At 49.4% G+C, this 17431-nt stretch overlaps 2 protein-coding genes across 4 annotated transcripts in view; one reads left to right on the top strand and one right to left on the bottom strand.

The window, feature by feature from the left end:
• Positions 1–5774: 5774 nt before the first annotated feature.
• Positions 5775–11107, bottom strand: LOC105472377 (mitochondrial ribosomal protein L27). The gene is made up of 4 exons (XM_011725553.2): positions 11002–11107; positions 8314–8445; positions 7891–7958; positions 5775–6184 (listed from the first exon to the last, which is right to left on the bottom strand). The coding sequence occupies exons 1-4, from the start codon at positions 11039–11041 to the stop codon at positions 5978–5980; spliced, it is 447 nt and encodes a 148-aa protein (XP_011723855.1). The 5' UTR covers positions 11042–11107; the 3' UTR covers positions 5775–5977.
• Positions 11003–17431, top strand: part of LOC105472376 (essential meiotic structure-specific endonuclease 1) — an 8326-nt gene continuing 1897 nt past the window's right edge. The window contains exons 1-7 of one of the 3 annotated variants that reach the window (XM_011725551.2): positions 11003–11148; positions 13044–13845; positions 13928–14055; positions 16461–16547; positions 16640–16761; positions 16929–17085; positions 17314–17429. In XM_011725551.2, the coding sequence (XP_011723853.2) occupies positions 13068–13845; positions 13928–14055; positions 16461–16547; positions 16640–16761; positions 16929–17085; positions 17314–17429 (1388 nt within the window). In that variant the 5' untranslated portion in view covers positions 11003–11148; positions 13044–13067. Of the gene's footprint in view, positions 11149–13043; positions 13846–13927; positions 14056–16460; positions 16548–16639; positions 16762–16898; positions 17086–17313; positions 17430–17431 lie in introns of all 3 variants that reach the window. The other 2 variants (XM_011725550.3, XM_011725552.2) reach the window with 2 other exon arrangements.

Here is a 17431-nt window from a genome sequence, read left to right as displayed (position 1 = left end):
CTAGACCTCTAAAGTCACCCTATCAGCCAGCCACACTGATCTCAGCTCAGGTTGGGGAACAAATTCCCACCCAGGCTGCCACATGTCAAGTTCTCCTAGTTGCCAGGACGGGGCAGTGCTGACAACCAACTGATAACAGCATTGGAGTTTTTGTCGGCTGATCATGCCTGCAGTATCTCAATCCTTACAGCTCTTGGAGGGAGAAGGGAGGCATTTTTATTATCGTCATTTAGCAGATCAGAAAACTGAAGCTGTGAAATGACGAGCCCAAAGTCACAGCTAACTATTAGATGATGGCAGCAGCCTTCAGAAAGAGGCAGGAAGCCTCCAGAGCCACTCAGTCACTACACTCTCCTGCTCACATAAGAGCCTGGCCGGGCAGGTAAGTAGGAAGGAACTAATGGCAAGAATTCAAAGGAAAGAGTGCTTAGGTTCGGAGGCTAAGATTATTCATTTTCTTCTGGCTCCTATTTTAGTGAACATCTGAAGCTATACCCTGGTTCTCTAGAATGTTGGGGTTTTTGTTTCCCAGTATCAACTCTCAGGTCAATAAAGAGGAAAAATTAACAACTAGGTTCAGCATTTTAGGCACGGGCAGTAAATATTAGAACACTTAGACTTTGCTGCCCAAGAGCTCACAAACTAGCCGGTGGGTTTAACCTGGGCTATGGCTGTGCTGTGTTAGGCTAGCACAACAGTTTTCAAAGTAGTAGTAGTATTTTTAGAGACAGGGTCTGGCTCTGTTGTTCAGGCACGATCATGATCATAGCTCACTGTAGCCTTGACCTCCTGAGCTCAAGCGATCCTCCTAAGTAGCTAGGGCCACAGGTGTGCACCACCATGCCTGGCTTTTTTTTTCCTTTCTTTTTTTTTTGTTTTTTTTTGGTAGAACAGGGGTCTCTCTCATGTTGCCCAGGCTAGTCTCAAACTCCTGGCCTCAAGCAATCCTCCTGCTCCAACCTCCCAAAGCATTGGGATGACAGGCATCAGCCACTACTCCTGGCCTCAAAGTACTATTAAAAACAAAAAACAAAAAACAAAAAAACCTTAGGTAGGACATGCACTTGCTGCATCCCTGTCCTTCACCATATTAGATCAGGTCGTAGTTAGCCATTATTGTCACCTGCTGTAAACATTTTGAGTTTACATTCTTCAACTCAAGTGAGTCGTGATCCTGACAGAGGATTCTGATTTAATGGGTCTGAGGTGACAACCCACAATGGTATGCTTTTAAAGCTTCTCAGGCCTTTCTAACAAGCAGGCAGGCAGAACCAGGGAAGCGTAGCCCCACCCCTGCTGCTCTGGCAGGCCTGTCTTGGCCCCACTGAGTTCGAAGCACTGCAGGACCCAGGACCAGGCCCCAGGACTCCTCCTGAGAGGTTCAGAGGGCAGGCTTGGGGGTGGAGGCACTCCTCTCCCATTCTCTCCCCTGTTCAGGTCACTGAGGTGAGTGGGAGCCCAGCTTTGCTGCCCAAGTTCCTAGCAGACAGTGTTCTCTACCCCCCCACCTTTCTGTAGGGTTAGCTCAGCCTGGAGGCTTGGGTTTTTTGAGGTTTTGAAATCCACTCCAGGCTGGGCCCCTGGGTTCAAATTCAGGATTTGGGCCAGGCAGGACACAGAGTGGGGGTAGGGAGCAGGTGCAGGCAGGCTGGGCACCCAGAGCTACACAATAACTGCTTTGGAGGGAGGAGAAGAGCCTGGACAGAGGCTTTTGTATTTCATGGCCTGGCGTACCCAGTTTCCAGGGCAACCATGGACACCACGGTTCTGTTAGAGGTGGAAGCCAAGACCAGAAGACAGCCAATTGACATTCAGAGCCCAGTTACCTGGGCCAATGGGAAGTGGAGGTGGGCAGTGGAGCTGGGAGGGATCTGGAACTGAGAAGTGCGGAGATCTGAGCGAGTTGGAGTCCCACTGGCTGTCAGGTTCAGCAGAAGCAGGGCCTGTTCCTCCCAACCCCTGCTCTGAAGGTTGTAGCGGGACCCTCATAGATGCCAGGCCTACAGAGGCAGGAGAGGCCGAGAGCCTGGAAAACTGCTTACAGATGCCCCTGCTCTGAATGAAGCTGTTCTTCCAAGCCAGGGTTCCCAGGGAGGGGTGTGGCACCTGGGGGGAGGGTCAGCCCTGTGGCCCTGCTGGCTGCCCTCAAGGCTGATGCCCTTTCCTGGCATCCCCTGCCACTGCTTCTCCGTGTGCAGACATCACCATGGACAACAGCCTCCTAGCCATAGTCATGGCCACCGGTGAGTACCTACTGCCATTCCGTGTCCCAGGGGTGGGGCAGAGGCACCGTAGGCAAAGCCCAGCTTCTTCATCTATAGGGTCACCTCAAGCAACAGCCCTCCCCAGCTAAGACTTGAGAAGTATGCTGTGCACGGCTGGCCTTTGATCCCTCTGGTCCCTTCCCTGTGCCAGGTCCTATGATGCCACAATCTTTGGTAACGAGAGGAGCTGGGCACCAGGGGCTGTTGAGCTGGGCTCTTGGGTCCTCTCCTGCCTCCTCAGATCCACTGTTTCTCAGGGTATCTGCTCCATCCCCTCCCTTTGTGTCTCTGTAAAATCTCCCTTACACACATCACCCCCTGGGCTGCAGGCAGGGAAGGGACAGGGCTACTCTGCTCCCCCTCACAAATCTCTGCCCCAAGGACTTGATGCTGTAGCAAAAAGGAAGCTGCCTGCACCTCAGTTTGCCTTGCTAAGCTGGTATCAGTCCCAGGCAGGTCATTCCTACACCAGCTTGTGGAGTGAATTCCAATCTGGTGAGGAAATGGGCCTGCATGTGCTGGGTCCAGGCTGCCCCTTGATGGTGCCTCTGGGGGGAGGGCAGCCTCATCTGCGGTGTTCATCATGGCCATCCTGCTGCTGCTGCTGCTGCTGCACCAGCGCGACCCCCAGTGCTGCCAGGTCCTCTGCACCTGCCACTTCTTCCGGAGTCCCAGCCAATACGTAAGCACCCTGACCCACCAACCCCTTGCCTTCATGGCCCCCACCCTGACCCAAATCCTGACAAAAGGGCACCTGTCCTCTGACCAAGGAGAAACAATTGTTCAGTATGGAAAGGGCCTTTGGAATCTTTCTCTGCAGCATCCAGCCTGGGTTCCCTCTGAGTCAGGGGAGCAGTGTGGAAAGGGTTAATAACATCTAGGCCCCTCCCTGACCATTGTTAAACATAACTCAGTGCAAGGAGCTGCTCAGTGAAGACAAGGTCTTTTTCCAGCTCCCAAGGGAAAGTACAGAACCCCGACTTCTTGGGGAGGGGGTAAGTGGCAACAACAGCACTGTCAGTCCTCTCCCCAGGGACAGCGTGCCATATGGCATCCTGTACAGAAAGGAAACAAAATCTTCTGAGCTGCAGCCCCCCAGGCTCTGACACCATATCCCAACACCGAGCACCAGACAGGATGGAGGGGTAGGGACAGGAGGTGGTTTTCTCTGACTCCCCACCAAAGGTCATCAGACCTGGCTACCAGACGGTGGCAGAATGAGCTAGTGGCCAGACAGGAGTGGATTATCTTTACACCCTAGTCCTTTCCAGAAATGCTGAGGGTCTGAGCTTTGTGACTTGGCCCAGGTGGAGAGGATTAAAGGGATGGAGAAAGGGGCATGGAGGGAAATAAAGGGTTTGGAATCTGCTGTCTTGCACACTGACCCTGAGCTTCACCTTGAGTTGTGCTTCATGATCCCAGGACTGCCCACCTCCCTACTTCAGCACCATGGGATGCCACACCGAGGTCCAGCCAGTGGAAAGGAGCCGAGAGTCCCAGGGGATACAGGTGAGGACCCCTGGACCTGCCACCTGGGATGGAGGAAGAAGTGCGTGCTGGGGTTGTGAAGCCAGGCAAGGGACCTAGTGTGGTTAAGGGGACTAAAAAGAATGCAGGGCAGGGGAAGGATGGGATGAAGACTGGAGAGGCTTCTTGGAGGAGAGGGAGGAGTGCAATACCCCGAACTTAGGCTTGCTCTGGGGAAGAGGACCCAGACCGAAGCTGGATAACGCTGGTGCATGCCTCCCTGGCTCCCTTGGCTTTTCTTGGTCACAGGGCCACTCCCAGGTGGCTGAGGTATTCTGTGTGGGGCTGCCCAGGAGCCACCAGCTGCCCCTCTGGCAGCCAGCTTGCCTGCCCAGCTATGAGAGTGTTCAAAAGAAGGACCGACAGCAACAGATTCACCCGCTGATTGCACAACGCTTCGGGCTCCGGGCCTGCAGAGAGGTGAATGTCCAGCCTTCTCAGCCCTGGGTGCCCTGGCTAACCCACCTTTTCACTTACTGCATTTTAACACACAATACCCAATTAGAGGCCCTGGGGTCAGGAAAAGGGCCACTAGTGGAGAACTCAAGGATATGAGTAGAGGCCCCAGTTCACTTCTTGTGTAGATGGTGCAGACCCCAGCCCAGGGAGGGCTAACCAGAGGGGTTTCCATGGAGCCAACATCTCCAGGGGAGATGCAGAAAGCAACAATCCAAAGAAAGGGTGTTACATATATGGGAGGAGAGCAAGAAAGTGGCTAACACCTTTGTTCTCCCATTTCTTCAGCTGCCACCAAGCTATGAGGACGCCATAAGGTCACTGCCTCCACCGCCGGCCTGCTGTGGCTCTACTCAGCCATCCCGGGAAGCAACCACCTGCCCTGCTCAGGGGAACACCACAGTGTAGGAGGGAGCAACCACTTCTGTCCGGCTCTTCCCCTTTCTCCAGGGGACTGGAAGGGAGAACACTGAGCCTGTGGAGACAGCCCCCATCAATCTCCCCTGCCTAAAGACTACTCCAGCTGGGCCTTGGTACCTGATGCCCCCACACATGGTGCCAAAGTAAATCCCAGGTCACCTCTGCCAAGGATGTGCAGGAGATGAGGAATCCAGGGTAATGTTCTGGGAAAGCAAGATGACATGTTCAAGGCAGAACTCCAGAACTGGGAGGCTTCTCTGACCTCAATCCCTGGAGTGCCTGCCTTCAAGGCAGAGTAGAGTCCCTGAAAGGAAGCCACTGGACCCAACAGGCCCCTCTCTGGGACCGTAGCCAACACCACCTACCTCCAACAGCCAGGAATGATCATCCAAAATGAGATTTTCTTCCTGGCTCCTCCACTCAAAGGCAAGCCTCTAAAGGTCCTGGCTGGGATGACAATAGAGTGGCCTGACCCCTGCCCACTCTAAGCCCTCACTGAGTATTCCTGAAGCCAGATTCTTTGCTACTGTTTATCGTTTGAGATAAATCAAGAACCAGAAGAGAATGTGGGCTTGGTAGGCCTAGCTCTTCAGGTGAGCAGGAAGAAGCCATTTGTTACCTACTCTGCCCTACCACTGGAAAGACCTCGGCAGTCCAGGGCAGATGAGGCCTGACGGAGCCTCCCAGAAGCATATCCTGCCATCCCACAAGCTCTCTCTCTGCTCTAGACCTGGAGAGGTAGGGAAGAGGCTTTCCTGTGGCTATCTCTGGGGCTACAGCCCCAGCTCCCTTTGCATGTGGCTACGGGAGAAGAACATGACTGTGTTGCTTCCTTTACTGGCTGCCTCCACCCCTCCTCCCAGGGCCCAGCCCCTGGCCTTTCCTGGGATCTAAGAGGGGAAGCAGCAATGACACCCTCAAGCATGAGCTCCCCTCCTTCCCCTCTGGAGGACAGTGCCAAAGCAAGTCCCCCTTCTCATTTCCTCACTCAGATACGTTCTTTCTTGCTTTGAGGCTCCCCCTTGGTGTGCACTAGAGAACCTGGGTAAGGACCAACAAATCACTAGGCAGTTCCATCCAGGTGTGTCCCTAAATAGCATGCGTTCATGACTCTGGCTCACTTTATTTTTGGCCCCAGGTCAGGTCTCCCAAAGGGTTTCCCAGCAGTCACTTCAGAGTCTCCTGCAGAGTCACCATCAAGCAGACCTCTTCCTTGGGAGGCCGTGTCGTCGCCCCAACCCTTGACTTCTGGTATCACCATCTCCTGTCACCTGGGCTCCAGTCTCTGTCTGATGGCCTCAAACAGGACATCAAAGCATAGCTACCAGTTTGAAGGTGCCCTCCGGCTTGGCAGGAACCACGTGGACAAAAGTCTTGTAGAGTACAGCACCCTTGGGCAGCCTGGTGATCAGATCCACAGCCTCCGTGTTTCTGGGATGAGGCACGTAGACCTCCTTAGTGTAGCGGACTATCCCCTCTTCCAGGGCATACAGACATTTATTCTTCCCAAGACCCACCTGCAACACACAGACCTGGTCAGCTGGTCAGCGAGGTGGCCCGTCCCAGAATTTTGGGACAGACTTCTCACACAGAGCCACGCCCTGGGGCCGAAGAGGGGGATCAGAGAATGCCATCTCAGGTTCCCTTTCCCACTGGCTGGCACTTCCAAACCTTCTGCTTCTTTACTGACTCATAACAAATGAGGGAAAAGAAAGCTCCAACAGCCAACGTGGGTCACTGTTCAGTCCCAGGGGGCTGTTACCTGGAGCCATGTCTATGTAACTGGTCAGAAGCCACAGTGGACAGATCCCAAAACCCAGGAAGATGCCCTAAATCTTCACTTAAGACTTAAACAACACTAGAACTGTCCTATGTCATATTAAAACACTAGTTTGATGTAAATTTTCATCTAGGTAGTGATTTATAAAGTTTAGGCTCTATGGAAAATATAGACCAAAGCTATATGTATAATGCATATGCCAATAAAACAATCATACTATTGCATCAGCTAATACCCATGTAAGCCCTTTAATACCCATTAAGTCATTTAATCCTCACCTTGTAAAAGAGGTATTATCTCCAATGCCATTTTTCAGATGAGAAATACGAAGCAGAGAGGTTAAACTATGTTGGATGTACAGTTTTTAACCATATTTTTTAGCTTTTTCTTTTAGAACTTCAGGCTGGGTGTGTGGCAGATTTTACCCAGGTAGTCCAGCACTATTCTGTCTCTCTGATTAAAAGAATGGGCTCTGGAGCCAGGATGTCTGGTTCAAATACCAGCACTGCTACTTACTCCTGTGTGGTCTTAGGCAAGTTTACTTCACTGTGCCTCCGTTTTTTTTCATCTGTCAAATGGGAATAATATTAGCTACTTTACAGGATCAATTTGAGGATTCACAGTCAACAATCATAAAGGGCTTAGAATACCGTCCAGCTCAAAATATGTTAGCTTTGATTGTTGTTGACATAGCTACACATCTAATGTCTTAAGTTCTAAAAGGTAAAGCTACTACATATGAAATTATCCAAAAAGGGGTGAGGGAAGGGAAACTATTTACAAAGGAAACTAATATTTAAAATAATGTGAAAAGTAGAGTATCGTTCTGTCTCTGTAACAAAGAACTGTCCTACCCTATAAAAATGATGCCATAAAAATGAATGCTATAAAAATGCTATAAAATGAAACTTGCTGAAACTGAAATCCCCACCTGGTATGAACCTAATTTCTGGCACACTGAATTCTATTTCATTAAATTCAAGCTATCTTTCAACCATCTACAAGTAAGTCTATGTAAAGGGAGAGGTCTTAGACATAATGAAAAACTAATAAATTGAAATTAGTTTCCCAAGACTAAAATAATATTTTAGATATCTTGTCCTCCAAGAACTGAGGGTTAGAAAGAAGAACCAAGAATACCAGGCCAATGCAACACCAAAGCAAAACATAGTGATCTGGGAGTTAGGCAGACCTGGTGCAAATCCCAGCAGTCACTTGCTCCTTCCACCCCCTCTAAGTCTCTGGCATTTCACCTGTAAAATAGAGACAATACCCACCTCACAGGGATGCAGTAAGGAAGAAATGAGATCGTGTAGGCATGGGAATCAGCAAAATGCTTGCCATTTGGTAAGCACCCAATACATGCAACTGTTACTACCATGCTTAGGGGCAAGGAGAGGTCATCCTAGAAAGGAAAAAGGGGGCAGCAACAGAGCAACTCACATGGGCACCTGGGTGCCAGCGGAAATGGCGCTGTGTTCCAATGATGTTCCCAGCATGAACATAGTGACCTAGAAGAGAAGTCCACAGTGATTGGGGCAGCATAGCAAACTACCAAGAAAACACGATGGCCTAAATGCTGCATACCAACTTCCAAGCCTGCCCCTGGCCAAAAACAACTCCCAGACAGTCCAACACAAGCACTGCAGGATCTGCCACCCAGCAGCTCTTATCTCTAATTGCATGGTTATGGCTCACACCCACCCACCCTATGACCCTTCCTCAGGTCTTATCTGTTCCTTTAATCTGGAGCCAATTATGATGGTGAGGAAGAATAGGGCCAGGAACATGCAGGGTTCTTCTGCTCTCCTAAGGAACACCAGGACAGGGTGCAGCTGGGAAGGGGAAGCCAAGGCACATCCTCACCTTCCATTTTCTTAATGCCTAGGCGTTTGCCTGATGACTTTCCACCAAGGTTTCTGGAGCTACCACCCGTCTTCTTGGATGCGTATCTGACAGCAAGAGCTGTAGCAGGAGTGGAGCTCAGCAAGGATGTAACTGCAAAGAAAACAGCAACATTGTTCAGACAGACAGGCTCAAACTATTTCTGCCTCAATGGGGCACATGCTGAGAGGTGAGAGGTGGTGGGGAGATGAGAAAGATGTGTCAGGGGAGCAGAAGTGCCACTGAGTGTATTAGTTCTCAGGGAATACCTGAAGGTCCTTGGCTTTCTTCTTTTGGGGGAGGGGGCGGGGGAGCAGTGAAACATAAATGGAAAAAAATAAACATCATGTGTTCTGGGTCCTGACACATTTAGTCTAAATGTGCTGAGGAGAAATGGACACCACAGAGCTGCCTGCTTCAGAGGCTCACTCACCCTCATGCACCATGGAGGGGCCAGAACAGACTTGGGAAGCCCAGCACATCCAGAGAGGCTTCTGTTTCAGGCTCACTCACGACTTTTTCTTTTTTTTTAAGACGGAGTTTCACTCTTGTTGCCCAAGCTGGAGTGCAATGGGCGCAGTCTTGGCTCACTGCAACCTCCGCCTCCCGGGTTCAAGCGATTCTCCTGCCTCAGCCTCCCAAGTAGCTGGGATTACAGGTGTGTGCCACCACGCCCGGCTAATTTTTTGTATTTTTAGTAGAAACGGGGTTTCACCATGTTAGCCAGGCTGGTCTGGAACTCCTGACCTCAGGTGATCCCAAATTGTTGGGATTACAGGCCTCACCCATGACCTTCTCAGCTATTCACTCATCCACTGCTCACCAAATACTAGTAAACTAAAAGGGTAGCTGGTCTGAAGGTGGCTCCCACAGGGTCCTGGCCATTTCAGAAGGCTGGGCCCTTTCTTCTCAAAGCACATCAAGCAGAGGTCCAACCATGACCCACAGACTGCCCTTGTTAATATGACCCCTCCATACTCATTCCAAAGTGCTCAATAGCATTCATTTGAAAAAGTAAAACAAACTAAAATTCATACTAAGATGGTAGTCCCTTGCTGTATGACAAGCTTAGGGGTGCAACTCCTTGCCTGCAGGTCTCCAGACACAGCCATGATTTAAGGCCCATGCCAGTGTCTTTAGAGAAGCTTTGTGGGTCTCTGGAGCCTGTAAGTTCAGAGTGTCTGAAGCCTGGGTTTCTGACATTTCCATGACAACATAGACTAACTGCGGCAAAGGACCAGAGATAAGGACTCAGAAAGACAACATGTTAAATGCCCAGCACCAGGATCTACCTACCTTTAAACATCTATTCATTCATTTACATACTTACTAAGCTCAGGAGCTGGGCTTTTACTTTACTTACATTATCTCATTCACAAATATTTGCTCTTCACCCTACTCCCCATCCTCCTCCTCAAAGTAAATGGTGCTACCATTCAGCCAGTTGCTTAGGCAGAAACCACAGACACTGCGGATTCCTTCTCTTTGCTGACCTCACATATTCAGTTCACCAGCAAGCTCTGTGGATGCTAACTCCAGAACAGATCTCAAATTCATCCATTTTCCTCCAAGTTCACTGCCACCACAAACGTCTTGGCTAAATCATCTCTGCTCAGGGATATTATGGCTTTCCATCTGATTTCCTCATTTCCACTCCTATCCCCTTTAAATTTACATTACAGGAATAGTTTGCTTCTCAAAATGTAGAACTGGCTCAAGTCACTCTCCTGTCCCTCACTCTACACAGGGCTAGGTCTCCTGTCATTCTTTTTTTTTTTTGGGGGGGGGGTGGGGTGAGGATAGGGCCCCATTCTGTCACCCAGGCTGGAGTGCAGTGGTATGTACATGGCTCACTGCAGGCTCGACCTCCTGAGCTCAGGTGATCCTCCCACCTCAGCCTCCTGGGTATCTGAGACCACAGGCAAGCGCCACCACACTGGGCTAATTTTTGTATTTTTTGTAGCGATGGGGTTTTGCCATGTGGCCCAGTTGGTCTTGAACTCCTGGGCTCAAGCGATCCGCCCGCCTCGGCCTCCCAGTGTTGGGACTACAGGCATGAGCCATCATACCCCGCCTCCTGTCATTCTTTAGTTCTTAAATGTTATCTCCTCAGAAGACTTCCTTCACCGTTCAATCTAAGAAAACACACACACAAACACACACACACTCATTTTCTTTCTTCACAACACTTGCCAGTTTGCAACTACTTTATGTGTTCATTTATTGGCTTATGCACCAGAGAAAACCGTTCGGGGGCTAGAAGCCATGTCTTCACGTTTTCTGCTGATTTTCTGAACACCTGCCGCCGTGTCTACCACAAAGTAAGACCTCAATTTGTTGAATGAATAGATTAATTTTTTCATCACCAATGTGCCATTGTTACTAATACTCATACAGAGAAAGGATCCACCCAAACCCCCAACCGCCAAGGAAGCCGTCCGTGCTCCTGAGGCAGGGGAAGGCCAAGTGCTCCTCCAACTCCCCCACTCATGGTTCTACCCAGGATGTGTCACGTGACCAGCGACAGCGTCCCTCAAACCTGGAGTGGCCCACACACTTCCCCTCGCATCCAGGGTCCTCCGCGGGGATCAGTATCACCTCCTTCCCTCCCTGCTGGAGCTCCACTCTGCCTCCCCGCCTCGCCCCGCTCTGACTACTGCGTCCCATTACCAGCTGTTCGGGTCCTCAGCGCCAGCACCACAGACGCCATGTTTGCGTTCACTCACTTCCGGTCTCGAAAAGGTTCTACTTCCGCTATCAGGAGATCTACTTCCGGGCCCTGCGTGGCAGTTGAAAGAGTGGCGGGAGAAGTTGCAGGTGAGTGTACCCCGCTGCAGGCCAGCGGATTAGGCGGGACTTCCCTCCTGAGCACCTATCTGCAGAGTCTTGGTGGCTAGGGCGTCCAGGAGCCTCTGCAGCGGACCGCCAGCCTGAGAGGCGCAGAGCTTGTCGGACAGGGGCCCGCTTGTCTCACTCCCCTCATTTGCAGATGTCAACGGAGGCCCAGCGAAGGGTCAGAGATGAGGCCCCCTCCCTAGTCATTCAACTTACTTTATTCAGCCAGCTGTGTGCTAGATGCTGTACTAAGCGCGGTGGATGCATTATTTTATTTAATTTTCACCACCTTATAAAATGGGTGCTGTTATCATCCCTGTTTTACTAAGGAAGAAACTGAGGCCTAGGCAGGTTACATGTCTCCTCCTGGGTCATACCTACAGTGTTAGTAAATGTTCCAGGAATGATTAGCTTTGCGTATGACCCAGCAGTTTTACTCCTAAGTATATACACGAAAGGGATTTGAAAACATACCCCCACAAAAAGTAGTACATCAGTGTTCATAGCAGCATTATTCATGATAGCCAAAAAAATGGAAACAAATTAAATGTCCAAGTGATGAATGGATAAACAAAATGTAGCATATCCGTACAATGGAATATTATTAAGTCATGAAAAGTAATTAAGTACTGATACAGGCTACATCACAGATAAACCTTGAAAACATGCTGAGTGAAAAAAGGCACAAAAGGCCACATATTGTATGATTCTATTTATATGAAATATCCAGAATAGGCAAATGCATAGAGACAGATGTATGGTTGCCAGGAGCTGGGGAGAGGGAGGGAATGGATAGTGACTGCTTAATGGCTGCAGGAATTCTTTTTGAGGTGATGAAAATAGTGATGATGGTTGCACAACATTGTGAATATACTAAAAAACTACTGAATGTACACTTTTAAAAGGATATTGTGCTGTGCAAATTATATCTCTATTTTTATTTTTATTTTTCTTTAAAGCAGGGTCTCACTCTGTCACCCAGGCTGGAGTGCAGTGGTACAATCACAGCTCATTGCAGCCTTGACCTCCCAGGCGCAAGCGATCCTCCTACCTCAGCCTCCTCAGTATCTGGGACTACAGGTGTGAGCTACCATACCCAGCTAATGTTTGTATTTTTTTGTAGAGACGAGTTCTCACTATGTTGCCCAGGCTGTTCTTGAACTCCTGGACTCAAGTGATCCTTCTGCTTTGGCCTCCCAAAGTGCTGGGATTATAGGCATGAGCTACCATGCCCAGCCTATGTCTCAATTTTTAAAAAGAACAGTTTTTGACCAGCTGTGGTGGTTCATGCCTGTAATCTCAGCACTTTGGGAGGCCAAGGCGGGCAGATTACTTGAGTTCAGGAGTTCAAGACTAGCCTGGCCAGCATAATGAAAACCCGTCTCTACTAAAAATACAAAAATTAGCCAGGCGTGATGGTGGGCGCCTGTAATCCCAGCTAGGCTGAGGCAGGAGAATCGCTTGAACCTGGGAGTGAGGTTGCAATGAGCCAAGATTGTGCCACTGCACTCCAACCTGAGTGCCAGAGCGAGACTCCATCTCAAAAAAGAATAACTTTTGACATCTCCATTTCAAATGTGAAGATCAACAAGGGGGTGGAGGTGTTAAATCTTGTTACCACCTCCCCCCATTAAAATTTTGTAATGGTAACTCTACTTTGTTTATACCTCAACTTGACCTGGAAAGAATTTGAGGAAGATTCCTGTTAGATTACCAAGAGTTAGAGTTCCAGACTGAATGTGTTGGGACCATGTCATATTTCTCTGTTTCTGTATTCTCTGTATCTTATATTTACGTCATAAAGCCTGGCTATGGAACACAACTGGTGGACTGAATTGAATGCTCTAGTCTGTGTCGTATGTCTCTTTTCCTTTTAGGGAATTATTTGATAGCACATACTGATGGCTCTAAGGAAGTCATCACCCTCACGAGATTCTGGTGATAGTGACTCTGAGGAGTTGCCAACATTTGCCTTTCTGAAGAAGGAACCATCTTCAACAAAGAGGAGACAGCCTGAGAGGGAGGAGAAGATTGTAGTGGTTGACATCTCAGATTCTGAAGCCTCCTGTCCTCCAACACCAGGGTTACTTTCACCACCTGTGTCAGACACAGCTGAAACTGTCACACAAACGCAGCCAGTCAGGTTGCTAAGCAGTGAAAGTGAAGACGAAGAAGAATTTATTCCTCTGGCTCAAAGGCTTACATGTAAGTTTCTGACCTACAAGCAACGGAGCCCTGAGGACTCTAGCTCCCCAATTAAAAGTGTTTTGGATCATCAAAATAATGAAGGTGTATCATGTGACTGGAAAAAGCAGCCCTTTCCAAAGATCCCTGAAGTTCCTCTCCATGATACCCCAGAGAGGAGTGCAGCAGATAACAAGGACCTGATCTTAGATCCATGCCGTCAGCTTCCAGCCTACCCCTCTACCTGCCCTGGCCAGAGCAGCAGCTTGGTAGTAACCAAAGCAAATTCTGATATCCTCCCACCACAGAAGAAAACCAAGCAGAGTCAGAAGGTCCAGGGAAGAGGCTCACAGGGATGCCGGCAGCAGAGACAAGCAAGGCAGAAGGAAAGCACCCTGAGACGACAGGAAAGAAAGAATGCAGCACAGGTTACCAGGATGAAAGCCCAGAGGCCAGAGGAATGCTTAAAACACGTCATTGTGGTGCTGGATCCAGGTCCTCACATGTATCTTTGTCCTGTGCTGAGTTATCTGCTTTCTGGACCACCCACTGACAGTCCCTTTTCTATCTGTTGCAGTGCTTTTACAGATGGAAGGTGGGGGCCAGCTCCTGGGAGCACTGCAGTCCATGCAGTGCCGCTGTGTGATTGAGGTGCAGGCCGTGCCTTGCAGTGTCACTTGGAGGAGAAAGGCTGGGCCGTCTGAGGTAGGGATTTTCTGGCTGACATTTCCTCCTCCTCCCCTTGCAGTTACAGGATAAATATGTTTTTATTTTAAAGGATACTTAGCAGTCAGGGCCCCAGCAGGAAGAGAGATGGCACATTCAACTCAGGGTAATTGAAGGAAGATTGAATAAAGGGACTGTTTGCCAAGGCATGGGCAGGGTACAAGGAAACTACTAGTGACAGCATGGTACCTCACAGTAATAACAGCACAACTTACGGTTTTTCAACCTCAGAATTATTGACATTTTAGATTGGAGAATTCTTTGTTTTGGGAGCTGTCCTGTGATGTGCAAAATGTTTAGCAGCATTCCTGGCCGCTATCTACTAATGTACCCCTCTCAGTCATGACAATAAAAAATGTCTGCAGACATTGCCAGATGTCATTTGTGGGGGAAAATCACCCCCGGTTGAGAACCATTGGCATAGCTGTTACCATCCCTATGTCTGAAGGGATGAGGGGAAGGAGTGGTTAACAGAATCCAGGAGAGAGACATGGAGAGAGGATCACCTTGAGCGAAGCTATGAGCTGCCATAGAGGGGGACGGCAAACCCTAGGTGACCCCGCTGGGAGGGAGCCAGGGGAAAAATACCGACTTCACTTTCCTCCTTCCCACTAGTCCTCTCCTCGGGTTCCCCGCTGGTGACACCCAGCTGGGAGCCAGAAGACGTGGGCCCTGTGTTTTTTGTAGAGATCGTAGTGTGGAGCTTGTATATTTGGTAGAGACGCGGTTTTGCCATGTTACCCAGGCTGGTCTTGAACTCCTGAGCTCAAGCAATCTGCCTGCCTTGGCCTCTCAAAATGCTGTGATTACAAGTGTGAGCCACCTTGTCTGGCACTAAGATTCTTTATCTCACCAGAAGCATCTTGTATGAAAAAAGAAAAAAAAAAGTATTTTTTCTTCTCTTTGATTTCTTTTTTGGATCTGATAACTTTCTCAGTAACACAGGACAGTTCCCCACACGTTTTACTCTGGGGGTATTAGTAAGCCTTTATATTCATAGAGCAGCTTACCCTCTCAAGGCACTCCCACATTCTCTCTTGTGTTTCTGTCAGTCATCCTATAGGGTAGGACTTCTCCCCACATCACAGGTGGGGAAACTGGGGCCCAGAAAAGTTAAAAGCCTTATTGAGGATCACAACGGGAATGAGAACCCCCGACCTATAGGTCTTGCTTTGCTTATAGGGACCCAATCAGAAAACTTTCTATAAAAGTCCTGCTCCCCAATTACTCCATAATACTGTACTGCTGGAGGATTGTTGGCCTTGAGGCATTCTTGACTTTGATTATGCCCTACCTGTGACAAACAGGAGGTGCTCTCATAGACTGAAGTTTCCCTTGTGATTCTTGTCTTTGTCACAAAAGAACTTACATGTTTGTAAGGGCCACTCAGCTCACAGCATCTGCCTTCAAAGCCAGAGTCATTTACTTGTACTAAATCCTTTGGAAGAGTTTCCCTTTCCTCCATTCCCCTATTCAAAATGAACAGAACAAATTGGCCCCAGCCCCTTTCAACTTGCTATGTTCCTTTCTCCTTTTTTTTTTTTTTTTTTTTTTTTTTTTTTTGAGACAGAGTTTCACCCTGCTGCCCAGGCTAGGGTGTAATGGCGTGGTCTCGGCTCACTGCAACCTCCACCATCTGGGTTCAAGTGATTCTCCTGCCTCAGCCTCCCGAGTACCTGAGATTACAGGCATGCACCACCACGCCTAGCTAAATTTTTTGTATTTTTAGTAGAGACAGGGTTTCACCATGTTGGCCAAGCTGGTCTCAAACTCCTGACCTCAGGTGATCCGCCCACCTAGCCCTCCCAAAGTGCTGGGATTACAGGTGTGAACCACTGTGCCTGGCCTGCTGTGTTTTTTTTTTTTTTTTTTTTTAAGACGGAGTCTAGCTCTGTTGCCAGGTTGGAGTGCAATAGTGTGATCTCGGCTCACTGCAACCTCCGCCTCCCAGTTTCAAGCAATTCTCCTGCCTCAGCCTCCCGAATAGCTGGGATTATAGGCATGTGCCACCACACCCAGCTAATCTTTGTATTTTTAGTAGAGATGGGATTTCACCGTGTTGGTCAGGCTGGTCTCGAACTCCTGACCTCATGATCCGCCCACCTCGGCCTCCCAAAGTGCTGGGATTACAGGCGTGAGCCACCACGCCCGGCTGCTATGTTCTATTCTTATTCACTGTCTCTGAGATGCAGGGCACCAAGACTGAACAATTGAGGGCTGGGAGGGATAGCAACACTGTTTCTTGCCACAGTGACTTCATTCCAGAGGGATAATGCATAAGGGGTGGGAGTTAGTTCATTCACCCAGAAGACCTGGGCCACTCTCACAGGTGCTCATTACCTGCTGACCTCCTTCCCTGGGCTGTGTTCCGGGTACTTTGGCAGGACGGAGAGGACTGGGTAGAGGAGCCAACAGTCCTGGTGCTGCTCCGGGCAGAGACATTTGTGTCCATGATCTACAATGGAAAGCAGGTGGGCCAAGCCAGAGGGTGGGAGGACATGGAACAGAGGGCTGACTCTTACTAGGAAGCAAGTATTAATGCAGTTTCTGCCCCTTCATGCAGGGAAGCCTGGACAGCACTATGAAAGGGAAGGAAACGTTTCAGGGCTTTGTAACTGACATCACAGCAAGGACAGCAGGGAAAGCTCTGTCACTGGTGATTGTGGATCAGGAGAAATGCTTCAGGTTTGGATTTGCCCTGGTGATTTCATGTTAAAAGGGGCAGCTCTTGGGCCAAGAGGGGTGAGTTTATTCTTCGCAGATGTAGGTCACTCTGCAAGGTAGTCTGTCTCTAACAAGCCCGGGGGGATGCTCTGGTCCAGTCTTCTTCCGCATCTTCTGCCTGACTTCAGCCTGGAGCTGCTGTCCTTTGATTTCCTCCCCTGCACCAGCACTCGGAATCCTCCAAGCAGAGGGAAACAGGGAACAAATAAACAGACCAAGGAGAAGCAACAGAAACAACCAGAGGCCAGCATAGGGTCCATGGTATCCAGGGTAGACGCTGAAGAGGTAAGAACGTCCTGTTGCCTGAATCGGGCTGGGTACTCACTGGTCACCTGAGACTTCCTATTGATAAAGAATAAAATGCCTGCTGCATACTGCTTTCTCTCTTGGCACTGAGAAAGAGAGAAGGTGCCAAACAGGGAGCCAAGGGGCTGTGGTGTGGCTTTAGTGGACAGTGACTTGCAGCTAGTCTCTCTCTACCCCTCCCGTCCATCGTTGCTTTTGGGTTTCTAGGCATTGGTGGATCTGCAGCTACACACAGAAGCCCAGGCTCAAATTGTGCAGAGCTGGAAAGAACTGGCTGACTTCACATGTGCATTCACAAAGGCTGTGGCTGAGACGCCCTTCAAGT

Source organism: Macaca nemestrina, chromosome 17 (genome assembly GCF_043159975.1).
Source record: "Macaca nemestrina isolate mMacNem1 chromosome 17, mMacNem.hap1, whole genome shotgun sequence".
Lineage (NCBI taxonomy): Eukaryota > Metazoa > Chordata > Mammalia > Primates > Cercopithecidae > Macaca > Macaca nemestrina.
The sequence above is the reverse complement of the archived record's forward strand: the minus strand, read 5'-3'. Positions and strand labels throughout refer to the sequence as shown.

Bases quoted from the DNA above. Each gene is read 5' to 3' on its own strand.
- LOC105472377 (XM_011725553.2), bottom strand. From the start codon at position 11,041: ATGGCGTCTGTGGTGCTGGCGCTGAGGACCCGAACAGCTG. The intron at 8,446-11,001 runs GTAATGGGACGC...TTTTCTTTGCAG, and splicing joins GCTGAGGACCCGAACAGCTG to TTACATCCTTGCTGAGCTCC. The intron at 7,959-8,313 runs GTGAGGATGTGC...CTTCTCTTCTAG, and splicing joins AGGCATTAAGAAAATGGAAG to GTCACTATGTTCATGCTGGG.